This window comes from Oncorhynchus kisutch, unplaced genomic scaffold (assembly GCF_002021735.2).
Source record: "Oncorhynchus kisutch isolate 150728-3 unplaced genomic scaffold, Okis_V2 Okis04b-Okis11a_hom, whole genome shotgun sequence".
Classification (NCBI taxonomy): Eukaryota; Metazoa; Chordata; class Actinopteri; order Salmoniformes; family Salmonidae; genus Oncorhynchus; species Oncorhynchus kisutch.
This window is the reverse complement of record NW_022261981.1, coordinates 1850043-1870297: the sequence shown is the minus strand read 5'-3', so window position 1 is coordinate 1870297 and position 20255 is coordinate 1850043. Positions and strand designations below refer to the sequence as shown.

The 20255-nt window shown below is 42.8% G+C and overlaps 1 protein-coding gene across 1 annotated transcript in view; it reads left to right on the top strand.

Annotated features, from left to right (window-relative positions):
• Nucleotides 1-20255, top strand: part of LOC116359709 (protein eyes shut homolog) — a 181388-nt gene that overhangs the window by 150644 nt on the left and 10489 nt on the right. Inside the window, exon 15 of the mRNA XM_031813048.1 lies at nt 12306-12456. Coding sequence (XP_031668908.1) covers nt 12306-12456 — 151 coding nt within the window. The remainder of the gene's footprint in view (nt 1-12305; nt 12457-20255) is intronic.

The window sequence follows — 20255 nt, the reverse complement described above, 5'->3', positions numbered from 1 at the left end:
GTACTGAGTCATGATAACATGGTTATATACAAGGGGTACCAGTACTGAGTCATGATAACATGGTTATATACAAGGGGGTACCAGTACTGAGTCATGATAACATGGTTATATACAAGGGTACTAGTACTGAGTCATGATAACGTGTCTATACTGTCTACAAGGGGTACCAGTACTGAGTCATGATAACGTGTCTATACTGTCTACAAGGGGTACCAGTACTGAGTCATGATAACGTGTCTATACTGTCTACAAGGGGTACCAGTACTGAGTCATGATAACATGTCTATATACAAGGGGGTACTAGTACTGAGTCATGATAACATGTCTATATACAAGGGGTACTAGTACTGAGTCATGATAACATGGTTATATACAAGGGGTACAGTACTGAGTCATGATAACATGGTTATATACAAGGGGTACCAGTACTGAGTCATGATAACATGGTTATATACAAGGGGTACCAGTACTGAGTCATGATAACATGGTTATATACAAGGGGTACCAGTACTGAGTCATGATAACATGGTTATATACAAGGGGTACTAGTACTGAGTCATGATAACGTGTCTATACTGTCTACAAGGGGTACCAGTACTGAGTCATGATAACGTGTCTATACTGTCTACAAGGGGTACCAGTACTGAGTCATGATAACGTGTCTATACTGTCTACAAGGGGTACCAGTACTGAGTCATGATAACATGTCTATATACAAGGGGTACTAGTACTGAGTCATGATAACATGTCTATATACAAGGGGGTACTAGTACTGAGTCATGATAACATGTCTATATACAAGGGGTACCAGTACTGAGTCATGATAACATGTCTATATACAAGGGGTACCAGTACTGAGTCATGATAACATGGTTATATACAAGGGGTACTAGTACTGAGTCATGATAACATGGTTATATACAAGGGGTACCAGAACTGAGTCATGATAACATGGTTATATACAAGGGGTACCAGTACTGAGTCATGATAACATGGTTATATACAAGGGGTAGCAGTACTGAGTCATGATAACATGATTATATACAAGGGGTACTAGTACTGAGTCATGATAACGTGTCTATACTGTCTACAAGGGGTACTAGTACTGAGTCATGATAACGTGTCTATACTGTCTACAAGGGGTACTAGTACTGAGTCATGATAACGTGTCTATACTGTCTATAAGGGGTACCAGTACTGAGTCATGATAACGTGTCTATACTGTCTACAAGGGGTACCAGTACTGAGTCATGATAACATGTCTATAAACAAGGGGTACCAGTACTGAGTCATGATAACATGTCTATATACAAGGGGTACTAGTACTGAGTCATGATAACGTGTCTATACTGTCTACAAGGGGTACCAGTACTGAGTCATGATAACGTGTCTATACTGTCTACAAGGGGTACCAGTACTGAGTCATGATAACGTGTCTATACTGTCTACAAGGGGTACCAGTACTGAGTCATGATAACATGTCTATATTGTCTGCAAGGGGTACTAGTACTGAGTCATGATAACATGTCTATACTGTCTACAAGGGGTACTAGTACTGAGTCATGATAACGTGTCTATACTGTCTGCAAGGGGTACTAGTACTGAGTCATGATAACGTGTCTATACTGTCTACAAGGGGTACCAGTACTGAGTCATGATAACGTGTCTATACTCTCTACAAGGGGTACCAGTACTGAGTCATGATAACATGTCTATATTGTCTGCAAGGGGTACTAGTACTGAGTCATGATAACATGTCTATACTGTCTACAAGGGGTACTAGTACTGAGTCATGATAACGTGTCTATACTGTCTGCAAGGGGTACTAGTACTGAGTCATGATAACATGGTTATATACAAGGGGTACCAGTACTGAGTCATGATAACGTGTCTATACTGTCTGCAAGGGGTACTAGTACTGAGTCATGATAACGTGTCTATACTGTCTGCAAGGGGTACCAGTACTGAGTCATGATAACATGTCTATATACAAGGGGTACTAGTACTGAGTTATGATAACATGTCTATACTGTCTGCAAGGGGTACTAGTACTGAGTCATGATAACGTGTCTATACTGTCTGCAAGGGGTACTAGTACTGAGTCATGATAACGTGTCTATATTGTCTGCAAGGGGTACCAGTACTGAGTCATGATAACATGTCTATATACAAGGGGTACTAGTACTGAGTAATGATAACTTGTCTATATACAAGGGGTACCAGTACTGAGTAATGATAACTTGGTTATATACAAAGGGTACCAGTACTGAGTAATGATAACTTGGCTATATACAAGGGGTACCAGTACTGAGTAATGATAACTTGGCTATATACAAGGGGTACTAGTACTGAGTCATGATAACGTGTCTATATACAAGGGGTACCAGTACTGAGTAATGATAACTTGTCTATATACAAGGGGTACCAGTACTGAGTAATGATAACTTGTCTATATACAAGGGGTACCAGTACTGAGTAATGATAACTTGTCTATATACAAGGGGTACCAGTACTGAGTAATGATAACTTGTCTATATACAAGGGGTACCAGTACTGAGTGGATGTCCAGGGGTACAAGGTCATTGAGGTAGATATGTACATTTAACTAGGAATAAAGTGACAGATGGTCAACAGTAGCAGCAGCGTGTCTGATGAGGCAAAAAAAAGTTTGTGCTGGGCCTCCCGGGTGGTGCAGAGACTCTGGGTTCGAGCCCAGGCTCTGTCGCAGCCGGCCGCGACCGGGAGGTCCATGGGGCAACGCACAATTGGCCTAGCATCGTCCGGGTTAGGGAGGGTTTGGCCGGTAGGGATATTCTTGTCTCATCGCGGGCCAGGCGCAGTGCACGCTGACCAGGTTGCTATGGGCACGGTGTTTCCTCCGACACGTTGGTGCGGCTGGCTTCCGTGTTGGATGCGTGCTGTGTTAAGAAGCAGTGTGGCTTGGTTGCGTTGAGGACTCATGACTCAAGACCTTTGTCTCTCCTGAGCCGTACGGGAGTTGTAGCGATGAGACAAGATGGTAACTACTAAAAACAATTGGATACTACGAAATTGGGGTGAAAAAAGGAGGTAAATGTTTTTGTTTTTTATAACAAAAAGTTTGTGCAACATGGTAACTATTTAACTCTGCACTAGGTAACTATTTAACTAACTATTTAGCAGTCTTATGGTTTGGAGGTAGAAGCTGTTCATGGTCCTGTTGGTTCTAGACTTGGCGCTCCGGTACCACTGGCTGTGAGGTAGCAGAAAGAACTAGGGTGGCTGGAGTCGTTAACTATTTTTAGGGCCTTCCTCTGACACCGTCTGGTATAGAGGTCCTGGATGGCAGGGAGCTCGGCCTCAGTGATGCCTTGCCAATCAGTTGCCATACCAAGCGGTGATGCAGCCAGTCAATATGCTCTTAATGGGGCAGCTGTAGAACTTTTTGTAGATCCTAGGGCCTGGATCCTAGGAAGTCCAGGATCCAGTTGCAGAGGGAGGTGTTCAGTCCCAGGGTCCTGAGTTTAGTGATGAGTTTGGAGGGCACTATGGTGTTGAACGCTGAGCTGTAGTCTATGAACACCATTCTCACATAGGTGTTCCTGTTATCCAGGTGGGAAAGGGCAGTGAGGACTGCGTTAGAGATTGAACAAATATAAGGAAGTTATGCTGTTTAGAGGAATTAAACACAGATTTGTGTCCTAATATATTTATCACAATGTCAATACATGGGGTTCATGTCTGTTCGTACGTTCACTCTGATCTGGTCATTATCAAAGATGCTCTTGCAGCAGTCGAAAATGCACTAACCAGAATGCAGTGCAGGGTGCAAACCGGGGGTTAAAAAGACTGAATGTTCATGAAGCACAGGGAAGAACACAGCATCCCCTTTCATCTGTCTGGGTTTCTGCAGCCCACAGAGAGAGAGGAGGCAGCCCTTCTCACATACATTAGAGGACAGGAACTGAAAGAGAAAACTCCTGAGATCAAACCGTTAATCAGAGGAGGAGAACCAGGAAGACGTAGCAGCATGCTACATCAAGATGCAGAGAATATTTCTTAGACCAAACCTGCTTCTTTCCTTTCACTCATCCCCCTCTCCTCTCCTCTCCTCCACGCGCCTCCCTCCCTCCCTGAAGCGCCGAGTGAGACTCCCTTTGGGCTTAACTTGTCAGCCAGAAGGAGAAAGAGTGAGGGGAGGGGGACAAAGAGAGAGGGGAGGGGGATAGAGAAGGGGGGGACAGAATGAGGTAAATGGAGGGAGAGAGAGGGGTGGGGGGGGGGGGTTAGGGAAGGGAGGGAGAGAGAGACAGTGAACAGGTGACAGGCAAGTGTTGACTAAAGGACAAACGCTCTGTTCTGCCTAGCGCAGAGTAACAGGGCCATGGGGACAGTAGAACAGTCATTTGTCATGTCCTCGCCAATAGAAGAAAAGAAAAACTACAGAAGGAAAAATGTAAGACTCAAATAGTGAAGATAAACATCTATACTATAGAAAGGCTGAAGGCCCAACATAAACATCTATACTATAGAAAGGCTGAAGGCCCAACATAAACATCTATCCTATAGAAAGACTGAAGGGGTCAACATAAACATCTATACTATAGAAAGACTGAAGGCCCAACATAAACATCTATACTATAGAAAGGCTGAAGGCCCAACATAAACATCTATACTATAGAAAGGCTGAAGGGGTCAACATAAACATCTATACTATAGAAAGGCTGAAGGGGTCAACATAAACATCTATACTATAGAAAGGCTGAAGGGGTCAACATAAACATCTATACTATAGAAAGACTGAAGGCCCAACATAAACATCTATCCTATAGAAAGACTGAAGGGGTCAACATAAACATCTACAGTGCCTTGCGAAAGTATTCGGCCCCCTTGAACTTTGCGACATTTCAGGCTTCAAACATAAAGATATAAAACTGTATTTTTTTGTGAAGAATCACCAACAAGTGGGACACAATCATGAAGTGGAACGACATTTATTGGATATTTCAAACTTTTTTAACAAATCAAAAACTGAAAAATTGGGCGTGCAAAATTATTCAGCCCCTTTACTTTCAGTGCAGCAAACTCTCTCCAGAAGTTCAGTGAGGATCTCTGAATGATCCAATGTTGACCTAAATGACTAATGATGATAAATACAATCCACCTGTGTGTAATCAAGTCTCCGTATAAATGCACCTGCACTGTGATAGTCTCAGAGGTCCGTTAAAAGCGCAGAGAGCATCATGAAGAACCAGGAACACATCAGGCAGGTCCGAGATACTGTTGTGAAGAAGTTTAAAGCCGGATTTGGATACAAAAAGATTTCCCAAGCTTTAAACATCCCAAGGAGCACTGTGCAAGCGATAATATTGAAATGGAAGGAGTATCAGACCACTGCAAATCTACCAAGACCTGGCCGTCCCTCTAAACTTTCAGCTCATACAAGGAGAATACTGATCAGAGATGCAGCCAAGAGGCCCATGATCACTCTGGATGAACTGCAGAGATCTACAGCTGAGGTGGGAGACTCTGTCCATAGGACAACAATCAGTCGTATATTGCACAAATCTGGCCTTTATGGAAGAGTGGCAAGAAGAAAGCCATTTCTTAAAGATATCCATAAAAAGTGTTGTTTAAAGTTTGCCACAAGCCACCTGGGAGACACACCAAACATGTGGAAGAAGGTGCTCTGGTCAGATTAAACCAAAATTGAACTTTTTGGCAACAATGCAAAACGTTATGTTTGGCGTAAAAGCAACACAGCTCATCACCCTGACCACACCATCCCCACTGTCAAACATGGTGGTGGCAGCATCATGGTTTGGGCCTGCTTTTCTTCAGCAGGGACAGGGAAGATGGTTAAAATTGATGAGAAGATGGATGGAGCCAAATACAGGACCATTCTGGAAGAAAACCTGAAGGAGTCTGCAAAAGACCTGAGACTGGGACGAAGATTTGTCTTCCAACAAGACAATGATCCAAAACATAAAGCAAAATCTACAATGGAATGGTTCAAAAATAAACATATCCAGGTGTTAGAATGGCCAAGTGGAAAGAACTGAAAGAACTGAAAACTGCTGTTCACAAATGCTCTCCATCCAACCTCACTGAGCTCGAGCTGTTTTGCAAGGAGGAATGGGGAAAAAATTCAGTCTCTCGATGTGCAAAACTGATAGAGACATACCCCAAGCGACTTACAGCTGTAATCGCAGCAAAAGGTGGCACTACAAAGTATTAACTTAAGGGGCTGAATAATTTTGCACACCCAATTTTTCAGTTTTTGATTTGTTAAAAAAGTTTGAAATATCCAATATATGTCGTTCCACTTCATGATTGTGTCCCACTTGTTGTTCATTCTTCACAAAAAAATACAGTTTTATATCTTTATGTTTGAAGCCTGAAATGTGGCAAAAGGTCGCAAAGTTCAAGGGGGCCGAATACTTTCGCAAGGCACTGTATACTATAGAAAGGCTGAATGGGTCAACATAAACATCTATACTATAGAAAGACTGAAGGGGTCAACATAAACATCTATACTATAGAAAGGCTGAATGGGTCAACATAAACATCTATACTATAGAAAGGCTGAAGGGGTCAACATAAACATCTATACTATAGAAAGACTGAAGGGGTCAACATAAACATCTATACTATAGAAAGGCTGAAGGCCCAACATAAACATCTATACTATAGAAAGACTGAAGGGGTCAACATAAACATCTATACTATAGAAAGACTGAAGGGGTCAACATAAACATCTATACTATAGAAAGGCTGAAGGGGTCAACATAAACATCTATACTATAGAAAGGCTGAAGGCCCAACATAAACATCTATCATAGGAGCGTCGAGCAGCGTAAATCTTCCCCAAATATCTCACAGCACAATAGAAGACAGTTGTCTCTGGAATTAGAAAGGAAGGGAGTTTTAAATAGCTGAGCCAGTTTTAGTCTGTGTGATGTTGCGTTCGCCCCCTCTCTCTTTTGTTGTTTAATAGAAAGGGAACCCACAGCAGAACAAATGAACACAATGCTCATCTAAAGTACTGGCATTAATTTGGTTTCAGTACTGAGAGGGGCTCTATCATTGAACTGGCCAGGATACAGTTTCATTCTGGCACTAGGCTAAATGAGACAGCTGTTACTTATGCTGTTATAGAAGATGTGAAGCTTATTCTTAGTGGGGCCACAAAATTCAATTGGTGTAAATGTTTTACACACAAGAATATACTCTAGGCCGGGGGTTGATTTCCTGGACACAGATTAAGACTAGGCCTGAACTAAAAAGCTTTAACTAGAATCTCTACTGAAATATATAATATATTTTTAGTCCAGGGCTGAATATAACCCTCCTGCTCCAACCACTCCAGTCTGTGAGTGTTTGTGCTTATTTCGGGTGGGGTTGGAATCAAAGCAGAAGACACATTTCTGTGGACTGAAAGGAAAATGAATAAATTAAGTGTCTTATTCTCCCTATTGTAACGTTTGATAGAACGATTGAGATAATTTAACTTCCCTTGAAGTTCCCTTGCACTTCCCTTGAAGTTCCCTTGCACTTCCCTCGAAGTTCCCCTGCACTTCCCTTGATGTTCCCCTGCACCTCCCTTGAAGTTCCCCTGCAAATCCTCCCAAGTTTGGCAGCACTTTACGTGAACTGAACATACGTCATAGCAGAATCATAACATCGACATAACTTACTTTTTTTTCTCAGATTAAATGAAGATATGCATGTAAATAAACTGCCACCCAATTAACATCCCTTACAAGAAAAGCACAACCACTTGCACCACTCAAGTCAAAACAGCTTCCAGTCAAAACAGCTTCCAGTTGAAACAGCTTCCAGTTGAAACAGCTTCCAGTTGAAACAGCTTCCAGTTGAAACATCTTCCAGTTGAAACATCTTCCAGTTGATACATCCTCCGGTTGGAACAGCTTCCAGTTGAAACAGCTTCCAGTCAAAACAGCTTCCAGTCAAAACAGCTTCCAGTTGAAACAGCTTCCAGTTGAAACAGCTTCCAGTCAAAACAGCTTCCAGTTGAAACAGCTTCCAGTTGAAACAGCTTCCAGTTGAAATAGCTTCCAGTTGATACATCCTCCAGTTGAAACAGCTTCCAGTTGAAACATTAAGAGAATTCTGTTCTCAAGGTTCAGAAACTGAACTTCAATTAAATATTCTCGGTCTGGAGCCCAGAGATTGTAAGGTTCTGGTTGAAATGAAACAGACAGAGGCCAGTCTACAATAGTCTGAAACATTTATTCTCGAGAGCTCTGCCAATCATGTCATGTACAGTGGTTTATATACCTCTCATTTCGTCATAAATGTCCCTCCTCCTCTCAGACAATGACAATGCTGCTTTTCAATTTTATTCCAACACATATATTGCTTACCATATGCTACAACATGTTACACAATCTACTGCAAGTCCAACGGTTTCTCCCCTCCTTGGGTGGGGGCGAGACATCTTTCCTGTTGTTAGTTTCACTGTGGTCACAAGTTGTCTGTTAACACTTCCTCTTTGCCTATGTACAAACATTCTTCATCAGACAGGATAGAATTATGTTAGTTATAGTTCTACATTAAATGTATACATCATTTAGTCATTATTCATTAAATAACATGCTACAGTTGAAACATCCTACAGTTGAAACATGCTACAGTTGAAACATGCTACAGTTGAAACATGCTGTCCAGTTGAAACATGCTACAGTTGAAACATGCTACAGTTGAAACATGCTACAGTTGAAACATGCTACAGTTGAAACAGCTTCCAGTTGAAACATGCTACAGTTGAAACAGCTTCCAGCTGAAACATGCTACAGTTGAAACATGCTGTCCAGTTGAAACATGCTGTCCAGTTGAAACATGCTGTCCAGTTGAAACATGCTGTCCAGTTGAAACATGCTGTCCAGTTGAAACATTCTACAGTTGAAACATGCTACAGTTGAAACATCCTCCAGTTGAAACATGCTGTCCAGTTGAAACATCCTACAGTTGAAACATGCTACAGTTGAAACATGCTACAGTTGAAACAGCTTCCAGTTGAAACATGCTACAGTTGAAACATCCTCCAGTTGAAACATGCTACAGTTGAAACATCCTACAGTTGAAACATGCTACAGTTGAAACATGCGACAGTTGAAACATTCTACAGTTGAAACATCCTCCAGTTGAAACATGCTACAGTTGAAACAGCTTCCAGTTGAAACATGCTACAGTTGAAACATGCTACAGTTGAAACATCCTCCAGTTGAAACATGCTACAGTAGAAACATGCTACAGTTGAAACATGCGACAGTTGAAACATGCTACAGTTGAAACATGCTACAGTTGAAACATGCGACAGTTGAAACATGCGACAGTTGAAACATGCTACAGTTGAAACATGCTACAGTTGAAACATGCTACAGTTGAAACATGCTACAGTTGAAACATGCTACAGTTGAAACATGCTACAGTTGAAACATGCTACAGTTGAAACATGCTGTCCAGTTGAAACATCCTACAGTTGAAACATCCTACAGTTGAAACATCCTACAGTTGAAACATCATCCAGTTGAAACATCCTACAGTTGAAACATCCTACAGTTGAAACATCCTCCAGTTGAAACATGCTACAGTTGAAACATGCTGTCCAGTTGAAACATGCTGTCCAGTTGAAACATGCTGTCCAGTTGAAACATGCTGTCCAGTTGAAACATGCTGTCCAGTTGAAACATCCTACAGTTGAAACATGCTACAGTTGAAACATCCTCCAGCTGAAACATTGTCCAGTTGAAACATGCATTATCCACTCAGTCACAAGTTTCCAGATGACCATGGCTCGTAACGTCTGATCAGTCAGTCATAGCGGCTGTTGTGTTCAACATGCTGACAGTAGATTCCCCCCTCTGTTTCATGTGTGGACTTGTATCTGTCAGACGTAATTTATCTTAACAACATACAAGGGCCAGACTACTTGTCTGTGTTTAGACAGGCGGATATTTTTTTCACTAGTTGATCTTTTGACCAATCAGATCAGCTCTGAAAAGGATCTGGTGTGAAAAGATCTGATCTGATGAGTCAAAAGACAAATGAGTGTGGGGAAAAAAATCTGAATTGTGCTGCTACCTGTCTAAATGCAGGCTTTAGGCATGCACATAGCCCCCTGGCCTCATAGACATCATGTCTCAGCCTCCCTTTCAACATGTCCTCATGGTTTTCCTCATCAGACTACTTTTCATTCTCTTTTATTCATATACATTAATGAACCCTAGATCATTTGATCCTTTATCTGATCTGCACATACTGTGGAGTATACCTCATTTATATATGGTGCACATGCAGACTTATACATTATCGTACTTGGTGTTTCAGTACGATAGTATTGAAAATAATAGGCAATTAAGTGAGCTATTATGCTCCCGAAGACCTCTCATGCGTATACCAATTTATTCAATGTATTCATGGGTCATTCTAATGGGGAGAGTACATAGACAGCCATTAGTTAAGACAGTGTGTACTGTCACACAGTGATGGCTAATCAGCCACATGCTTGGGAGGGCACAGCCACACAGCTTAAAACTACATGTCTTGTGTATTTCTACATGACATCTTTGTTTGGCGCTCCAAAGACGTTTTTAGCATCTCAATTGGGTAAGGTGATCTACACTACCGTTCAAAAGTTTGGGGTCACTTAGAAATGTCCTTGTTTTTGAAAGAAAAACACATTTTTGGTCCATTTAAAATAACATCAAATTGATCAGAAATACAGTGTAGACATTGTTCATGTTGTAAATTACCATTGTAGCTGGAAACGGCTGATTTTTTATGGAATATCTACATTTATCAGCACCAATCACTCCTGTGTTCCAATGGCACGTTGTCTTAGCTAATCCAAGTTTATCATTTTAAAAGACTAATTGATCAGTAGAAACCCTTTTGCAATTATGTTAGCGCAGCTGAAAATAACTTTCTTCTGAAACTTGTCAGTCTATTCTTGTTCTGAGAAATTAAGGCTATTCCATGCGAGAAATTGCCAATAAACTGAAATCTCGTACATTGCTGTTGACTACTCCCTTCGCAGAACAGCACAAACTGTCGCTAACCAGAATAGAAAGAGGAGTGGGGGCTTCGGTGCACAACTGAGCAAGAGGACAAGTGCATTATAGTGTGTCGTTTGAGAAACAGACGCCTCACAAGTCCTCAACTGGCAGCTTCATTAAATACTACCTACAAAACACCAGTCTCTTTTTATTAATTTTTAAAATTTTAATTTTACCCCTTTTTCGTGGTATCCAATTGTTTTAGTAGCTACTATCTTGTCTCATCGCTACAACTCCCGTACGGGCTCGGGAGAGACGAAGGTTGAAAGTCATGCGTCCTCCGATACACAACCCAACCAAGCCGCACTGCTTCTTAACACAGCGCCATCCAACCCGGAATACTTTGTAACAGGTTTCCAAAATTAAAATAACTTGGAGCTGATTTGCTCTTGTTTTTACAGTCTTGTATGTCCCTAACAATTTTGAGGGGCTGAAAAAAATTGCCCACGAGCCACCAACTGGGGAACCCTGCCCTCTGGGTTGGTTTCCCAGAGGCAGATGAAGCCCAGTTGGTCCCTCTGGGTTGGTTTCCCAGAGTCAGATTAAGCCAGTTGGTCCCTTGAGGTTGGTTTGAAGCCCAGTTGGTCCCTTGAGGTTGGTTTGAAGCCCAGTTGGTCCCTTGAGGTTGGTTTGAAGCCCAGTTGGTCCCTTGAGGTTGGTTTAAAGCCCAGTTGGTCCCTTGAGGTTGGTTTAAAGCCCAGTTGGTCCCTTGAGGTTGGTTTGAAGCCCAGTTGGTCTCTTGAGGTTGGTTTGAAGCCCAGTTGGTCCCTTGAGGTTGGTTTGAAGCCCAGCTGATCTCTGGTGATAAAAAGACCCAAAAGAGAGTGTGTCTGGATATTAGTACAATATTCAGAAATATTGACTCATTCTTTTAAGATACAAATAATGCATCTCTTTTCAATAGCTTGCATGTCAGGTACTGCTGTGAAAGAAATTCAGATTTGAACTTACTGGAAAATTGTTTTGTTATTTTCATTCAATCCAACATAATTTTTCTGTTAATAGAAATGCATTGTGGGTGCTGAAAGGATGGAAATTGGTTTTAAATTAAATTCCAAACGATTCCTATTCACATATTGTATCTCCGTCAAATTGGTAGTTGAAGTCTGAGATTTCTTTGAGAAGATCAGAATTGTTAAAGAATAGCCTGAATAGACTACCCAAATATAGGCCACTAAATCCAAACCAAAATAGGCCACTTTTGAAATTATTTTGAACTGATCGTATTATCTCTGCTCTTTTCAGCTCGGGAAGAGAATTTAGGAGATCGGTTTCTCCACGTGTTGCTCCAGGATGGGATCCCTGTGGTAAAACTGGGATGTAGTGGTGTCCAGGTGTTGAATGCAGACGCAGGCCAAACCATCAACACTAACAGGCAGACATCCATCAGAATACGGTAAGAAGTGCTTATTTTATTTCTTTTTTGGATAAATACAGAGGTCAGTTGAAGAAGGAAGACAAATGTGGGAAGACTGGAAGGTCGCAGGGCGGTTTTTAGAACCCATGACCAGAGAGGCCATGTGTGGTCCAGTTAGCAGGCCTTTCACTGACCGGACTCTTTTACTTCATATGCCTATGCCACTTAGCAGACTATTTTACCAAAGCTACTTACAGGACAGTAAGTCATACATTTTTCGTACAGTATGTGATGATCCCTGTGGGAATTGAACCGATGACCTTGGTGCAGCTAGAGTCACAATCTCTAACTATTCCCCACTGTATCTTACCTCATCCTACTCCCCACAGTATCTTACCTCATCCTATTCCCCACTGTATCTTACCTCATCCTATTTCCCACTGTATCTTACCTCATCCTACTCCCCACAGTATCTTACCTCATCCTATTCCCCACTGTATCTTACCTCATCCTATTCCCCACTGTATCTTACCTCATCCTACTCCCCACTGTATCTTACCTCATCCTATTCCCCACTGTATCTTACCTCATCCTATTTCCCACTGTATCTTACCTCATCCTACTCCCCCACAGTATCTTACCTCATCCTATTTCCCACTGTATCTTACCTCATCCTATTCCCCACTGTATCTTACCTCATCCTATTCCCCACTGTATCATACCTCATCCTATTCCCCACAGTATCGTACCTCATCCTACTCCCCACTGTATCTTACCTCATCCAATTCCCCACTGTATCTTACCTCATCCTATTCCCTACTGTATCTTACCTCATCCTATTCCCCACTGTATCGTACCTCATCCTATTCCCCACTGTATCGTACCTCATCCTGTTCCCCACTGTATCGTACCTCATCCTATTCTCCACTGTATCTTACCTCATCCTATTCCCCACTGTATCTTATCTCATCCTATTCCCCACTGTATCGTACCTCATCCTATTCCCCACTGTATCTTACCTCATCCTAACGATGTCATAATATGTCATAACATGGTCATAACATGGTCATAACACTGTCGTGACCCATGTATTTACAGCTGTTGTGACATATATTGTGTTATTTTATCTCTGATTATGACACCTACATAAGGCATGTCAAAAGCCACAAAACCAACCACACAAGGCAAAACATTCCATAGCCTACTTGTCAATAGCATGTTTATGTTACATGACATTTTCTGAAAGCGACAGTTATTTAAACTGCAAGTTATTTAAAATATAATGAAAAATTAACATGATTGTAAAGAATTAATTACAAACTTTCAAAACGAAAGGAAACTTTTTGGCTGGGAAAAAAAATCATTTGAAAAAGTGCGGATTTTGACACTCTTATGTAGGTGTCATAGCCAGCCTTTAAAATAACACAATATATGTCACAACAGATGTAAGTATATGGGTCATGACAGTGTTATGACCATATTATGACAAGTAATGACACATTATGTCAGCTGTTGTGACATATTACGACATGGTTATGACTGTGTCATACCGTGTTATGAAGCTGGGTGTCAAGTAGAGTGTTACCCCTCATCATATTCCCCACTGCCTGCCAATTCACCATTATCTTGAGATCCTTTCATGAAATACCCTACGTTCAACCGTGAAATCACTCCAATGGAAAGGGGATTGGAGAGTCCGTATTCACTAAGCTTCTCATAGTAAGACTGCTGATCTAGGACCAATTTAGCCTTTTAGATCACAATGAATAAGATTACATGGACAGGAGGAACCTGATCCTAGACCAGCACTCCTATCATTCCCTTAGAGAGATGATAAAACCTGAGGTGTTCTCTTAGAGATGATAAAACCTGAGGTGTTCCCTTAGAGAGATGATAAAACCTGAGATGTTCTCTTAGAGAGATGATAAAACCTGAGGTGTTCCCTTAGAGAGATGATAAAACCTGAGGTGTTCCCTTAGAGAGATGATAAAACCTGAGATGTTCTCTTAGAGAGATGATAAAACCTGAGGTGTTCCCTTAGAGATGATGAAGGTGCAAACTGGCATGTTGGGGATACCATCATACCTTCACTTAGCTTTGATTTTTATATTTTTCATTTATGTATAGTACTTACAAAGAAAAGACAAGACCAAAAACATGTCTTCAAACAATCTGTGTGTGTGTGTGTGTGTGTGTGTGTGTGTGTGTGTGTGTGTGTGTGTGTGTGTGTGTGTGTGCGCGCACTCAATTTGTTAGTGTACAGTAGCTGATCAGTAGCAGAATATGAGTCAGCCTGATTGTGTTGAGAACATTGGGTAGAGAAATTTCAGTCATGAAAAGATGTAATAATACCAGCAACAATAACATCAGTCATGATCAGTCATCTCAGATCATCTGGGAATCTACAGCAGTGAAAACCCCATGGGAGTGAAACATATTGTCATTTTAGTTTATTCAAGTTTGAGTCAGCACTGTTTTCTCTTCCCCTCCTCTCCTTCCTTCTATCTTCCTCTCTCTCTACCTATCTCTCTCGACGTCTTTCTCTCAAGCCTTTAATAAATTACTTCAAACGTGTTTTTGCTCCATTTTACAACAAAATAACAGGGAGGGTTAAAAAACATGTGGTCTGCCTAGTCTACAGTGGCAGTCACTTTGAGCTAGCATATTGCATGTGGTCTGCCTAGTCTACAGTGGCAGTCACTTTGAGCTAGCATATTGCATGTGGTCTGCCTAGTCTACAGTGGCAGTCACTTTGAGCTAGCATATTGCATGTGGTCTGCCTAGTCTACAGTGACAGTCACTTTGAGCTAGCATATTACATGTGGTCTGCCTAGTCTACAGTGGCAGTCACTTTGAGCTAGCATATTGCATGTGGTCTGCCTAGTCTACAGTGGCAGTCACTTTGAGCTAGCATATTGCATGTGGTCTGCCTAGTCTACAGTGGCAGTCACTTTGAGCTAGCATATTGCATGTGGTCTGCCTAGTCTACAGTGGCAGTCACTTTGAGCTAGCATATTGCATGTGGTCTGCCTAGTCTACAGTGGCAGTCACTTTGAGCTAGCATATTGCATGTGGTCTGCCTAGTCTACAGTGACAGTCACTTTGAGCTAGCATATTGCATGTGGTCTGCCTAGTCTACAGTGGCAGTCACTTTGAGCTAGCATATTGCATGTGGTCTGCCTAGTCTACAGTGGCAGTCACTTTGAGCTAGCATATTACATGTGGTCTGCCTAGTCTACAGTGGCAGTCACTTTGAGCTAGCATATTACATGTGGTCTGCCTAGTCTACAGTGGCAGTCACTTTGAGCTAGCATATTGCATGTGGTCTGCCTAGTATACAGTGGCAGTCACTTTGAGCTAGCATATTGCATGTGGTCTGCCTAGTCTACAGTGGCAGTCACTTTGAGCCAGCATATTGCATGTGGTCTGCCTAGTCTACAGTGGCAGTCACTTTGAGCTAGCATATTACATGTGGTCTGCCTAGTCTACAGTGGCAGTCACTTTGAGCTAGCATATTACATGTGGTCTGCCTAGTCTACAGTGGAAGTCACTTTGAGCTAGCATATTACATGTGGTCTGCCTAGTCTACAGTGGCAGTCACTTTGAGCTAGGATATTGCATGTGGTCTGCCTAGTCTACAGTGACAGTCACTTTGAGCTAGCATATTGCATGTGGTCTGCCTAGTCTACAGTGGCAGTCACTTTGAGCTAGCATATTACATGTGGTCTGCCTAGTCTACAGTGGCAGTCACTTTGAGCTAGCATATTGCATGTGGTCTGCCTAGTCTTACAGTGGCAGTCACTTTGAGCTAGCATATTGCATGTGGTCTGCCTAGTCTAAAGTGGCAGTCACTTTGAGCTAGCATATTGCATGTGGTCTGCCTAGTCTACAGTGGCAGTCACTTTGAGCTAGCATATTGCATGTGGTCTGCCTAGTCTACAGTGGCAGTCACTTTGAGCTAGGATATTGCATGTGATCTGCCTAGTCTACAGTGACAGTCACTTTGAGCTAGCATATTGCATGTGGTCTGCCTAGTCTACAGTGACAGTCACTTTGAGCTAGCATATTGCATGTGGTCTGCCTAGTCTACAGTGACAGTCACTTTGACGCTAGCATATTACATGTGGTCTGCCTAGTCTACAGTGGCAGTCACTTTGAGCTAGCATATTGCATGTGGTCTGCCTAGTCTACAGTGGCAGTCACTTTGAGCTAGCATATTGCATGTGGTCTGCCTAGTCTACAGTGGCAGTCACTTTGAGCTAGCATATTGCATGTGGTCTGCCTAGTCTACAGGGGGCAGTCACTTTGAGCTAGCATATTGCATGTGGTCTGCCTAGTCTACAGTGGCAGTCACTTTGAGCTAGCATATTGCATGTGGTCTGCCTAGTCTACAGTGACAGTCACTTTAAGCTAGCATATATTGCATGTGGTCTGCCTAGTCTACAGTGGCAGTCACTTTGAGCTAGCATATTGCATGTGGTCTGCCTAGTCTACAGTGGCAGTCACTTTGAGCTAGCATATTGCATGTGGTCTGCCTAGTCTACAGTGACAGTCACTTTGAGCTAGCATATTACATGTGGTCTGCCTAGTCTACAGTGGCAGTCACTTTGAGCTAGCATATTACATGTGGTCTGCCTAGTCTACAGTGGAAGTCACTTTGAGCTAGCATATTACATGTGGTCTGCCTAGTCTACAGTGGCAGTCACTTTGAGCTAGCATATTGCATGTGGTCTGCCTAGTCTACAGTGGCAGTCACTTTGAGCTAGCATATTAAATGTGGTCTGCCTAGTCTACAGTGGCAGTCACTTTGAGCTAGCATATTGCATGATGGTCTGCCTTGTCTACAGTGGCAATCACTTTGAGCTAGCATTATTGCATGTGGTCTGCCTAGTCTACAGTGGCAGTCACTTGACGCTGAGCATATGCATGTGGTCTGCCTAGTCTAAAGTGGCAGTCACTTTGAGCTAGCTATTGCATGTGTCTGCCTAGTCTACAGGTGGCAGTCACTTTGAGCTAGCATATTGCATGTGGTCTGCCTTAGTCTACAGTGGCAGTCACTTGAGCTAGGATATTGCATGTGATCTGCCTAGTCTAGTTCAGTGACAGTCACTTTGAGCTAGCATATTGCATGTGTCTGCCTAGTCTACAGTGACATTGCACTTTGAGCTAGCATATTACATGTGGTCTGCCTAGTCTACAGTGGCCAGTCACTTTGAGCAGCATATGCATGTGGTCTGCCTAGTCTACAGTGGCAGGTCACTTTGAGCTAGCATATTGCATGTGGTCTGGCCTAGTCTACAGTGGCAGTCACTTGAGCTAGCATATTGCATGTGGTCTGCCTAGTCTACAGGGGCAGTCACTTTGAGCTAGCATATTGCATGTGGTCTGCCTAGTCTACAGTGGCAGTCACTTTGAGCTAGCATATTGCATGTGGTCTGCCTAGTCTACAGTGACAGTCACTTTAAGCTAGCATATATTGCATGTGGTCTGCCTAGTCTACAGTGGCAGTCACTTTGAGCTAGCATATTGCATGTGGTCTGCCTAGTCTACAGTGGCAGTCACTTTGAGCTAGCATATTGCATGTGGTCTGCCTAGTCTACAGTGACAGTCACTTTGAGCTAGCATATTACATGTGGTCTGCCTAGTCTACAGTGGCAGTCACTTTGAGCTAGCATATTACATGTGGTCTGCCTAGTCTACAGTGGAGTCACTTTGAGCTAGCATATTACATGTGGTCTGCCTAGTCTACAGTGGCAGTCACTTTGAGCTAGCATATTGCATGTGGTCTGCCTAGTCTACAGTGGCAGTCACTTTGAGCTAGCATATTAAATGTGGTCTGCCTAGTCTACAGTGGCAGTCACTTTGAGCTAGCATATTGCATGTGGTCTGCCTAGTCTACAGTGGCAGTCACTTTGAGCTAGCATATTGCATGTGGTCTGCCTTGTCTACAGTGGCAATCACTTTGAGCTAGCATATTGCATGTGGTCTTCCTAGTCTACAGTGGCAGTCACTTTGAGCTAGCATATTACATGTGGTCTGCCTAGTCTACAGTGGAAGTCACTTTGAGCTAGCATATTACATGTGGTCTGCCTAGTCTACAGTGGCAGTCACTTTGAGCTAGCATATTGCATGTGGTCTGCCTAGTCTACAGTGGCAGTCACTTTGAGCTAGCATATTGCATGTGGTCTGCCTAGTCTACAGTGACAGTCACTTTGAGCTAGCATATTACATGTGGTCTGCCTAGTCTACAGTGGCAGTCACTTTGAGCTAGCATATTGCATGTGGTCTGCCTAGTCTACAGTGGCAGTCACTTTGAGCTAGCATATTGCATGTGGTCTGCCTAGTCTACAGTGGCAGTCACTTTGAGCTAGCATATTGCATGTGGTCTGCCTAGTCTACAGTGGCAGTCACTTTGAGCTAGCATATTGCATGTGGTCTGCCTAGTCTACAGTGGCAGTCACTTTGAGCTAGCATATTGCATGTGGTCTGCCTAGTCTACAGTGACAGTCACTTTGAGCTAGCATATTGCATGTGGTCTGCCTAGTCTACAGTGGCAGTCACTTTGAGCTAGCATATTGCATGTGGTCTGCCTAGTCTACAGTGGCAGTCACTTTGAGCTAGCATATTACATGTGGTCTGCCTAGTCTACAGTGGCAGTCACTTTGAGCTAGCATATTACATGTGGTCTGCCTAGTCTACAGTGGCAGTCACTTTGAGCTAGCATATTGCATGTGGTCTGCCTAGTATACAGTGGCAGTCACTTTGAGCTAGCATATTGCATGTGGTCTACCTAGTCTACAGTGGCAGTCACTTTGAGCTAGCATATTGCATGTGGTCTGCCTAGTCTACAGTGGCAGTCACTTTGAGCTAGCATATTACATGTGGTCTGCCTAGTCTACAGTGGCAGTCACTTTGAGCTAGCATATTACATGTGGTCTGCCTAGTCTACAGTGGAAGTCACTTTGAGCTAGCATATTACATGTGGTCTGCCTAGTCTACAGTGGCAGTCACTTTGAGCTAGCATATTGCATGTGGTCTGCCTAGTCTACAGTGGCAGTCACTTTGAGCTAGCATATTGCATGTGGTCTGCCTTGTCTACAGTGGCAATCACTTTGAGCTAGCATATTGCATGTGGTCTTCCTAGTCTACAGTGGCAGTCACTTTGAGCTAGCATATTGCATGTGGTCTGCCTAGTCTACAGTGGCAGTCACTTTGAGCTAGCATATTGCATGTGGTCTGCCTAGTCTACAGTGGCAGTCACTTTGAGCTAGCATATTGCATGTGGTCTGCCTAGTCTACAGTGGCAGTCACTTTGAGCTAGGATATTGCATGTGATCTGCCTAGTCTACAGTGACAGTCACTTTGAGCTAGGATATTGCATGTGGTCTGCCTAGTCTACAGTGACAGTCACTTTGAGCTAGCATATTACATGTGGTCTGCCTAGTCTACAGTGGCAGTCACTTTGAGCTAGCATATTGCATGTGGTCTGCCTAGTCTACAGTGACAGTCACTTTGAGCTAGCATATTGCATGTGGTCTGCCTAGTCTACAGTGGCAGTCACTTTGAGCTAGCATATACATGTGGTCTGCCTAGTCTACAGTGGCAGTCACTTTGAGCTAGCATATTGCATGTGGTCTGCCTAGTCTACAGTGGCAGTCACTTTGAGCTAGCATATTGCATGTGGTCTGCCTAGTCTAAGTGGCAGTCACTTTGAGCTAGCATATTGCATGTGGTCTGCCTAGTCTACAGTGGCAGTCACTTTGAGCTAGCATATTGCATGTGGTCTGCCTAGTCTACAGTGGCAGTCACTTTGAGCTAGCATATTGCATGTGATCTAC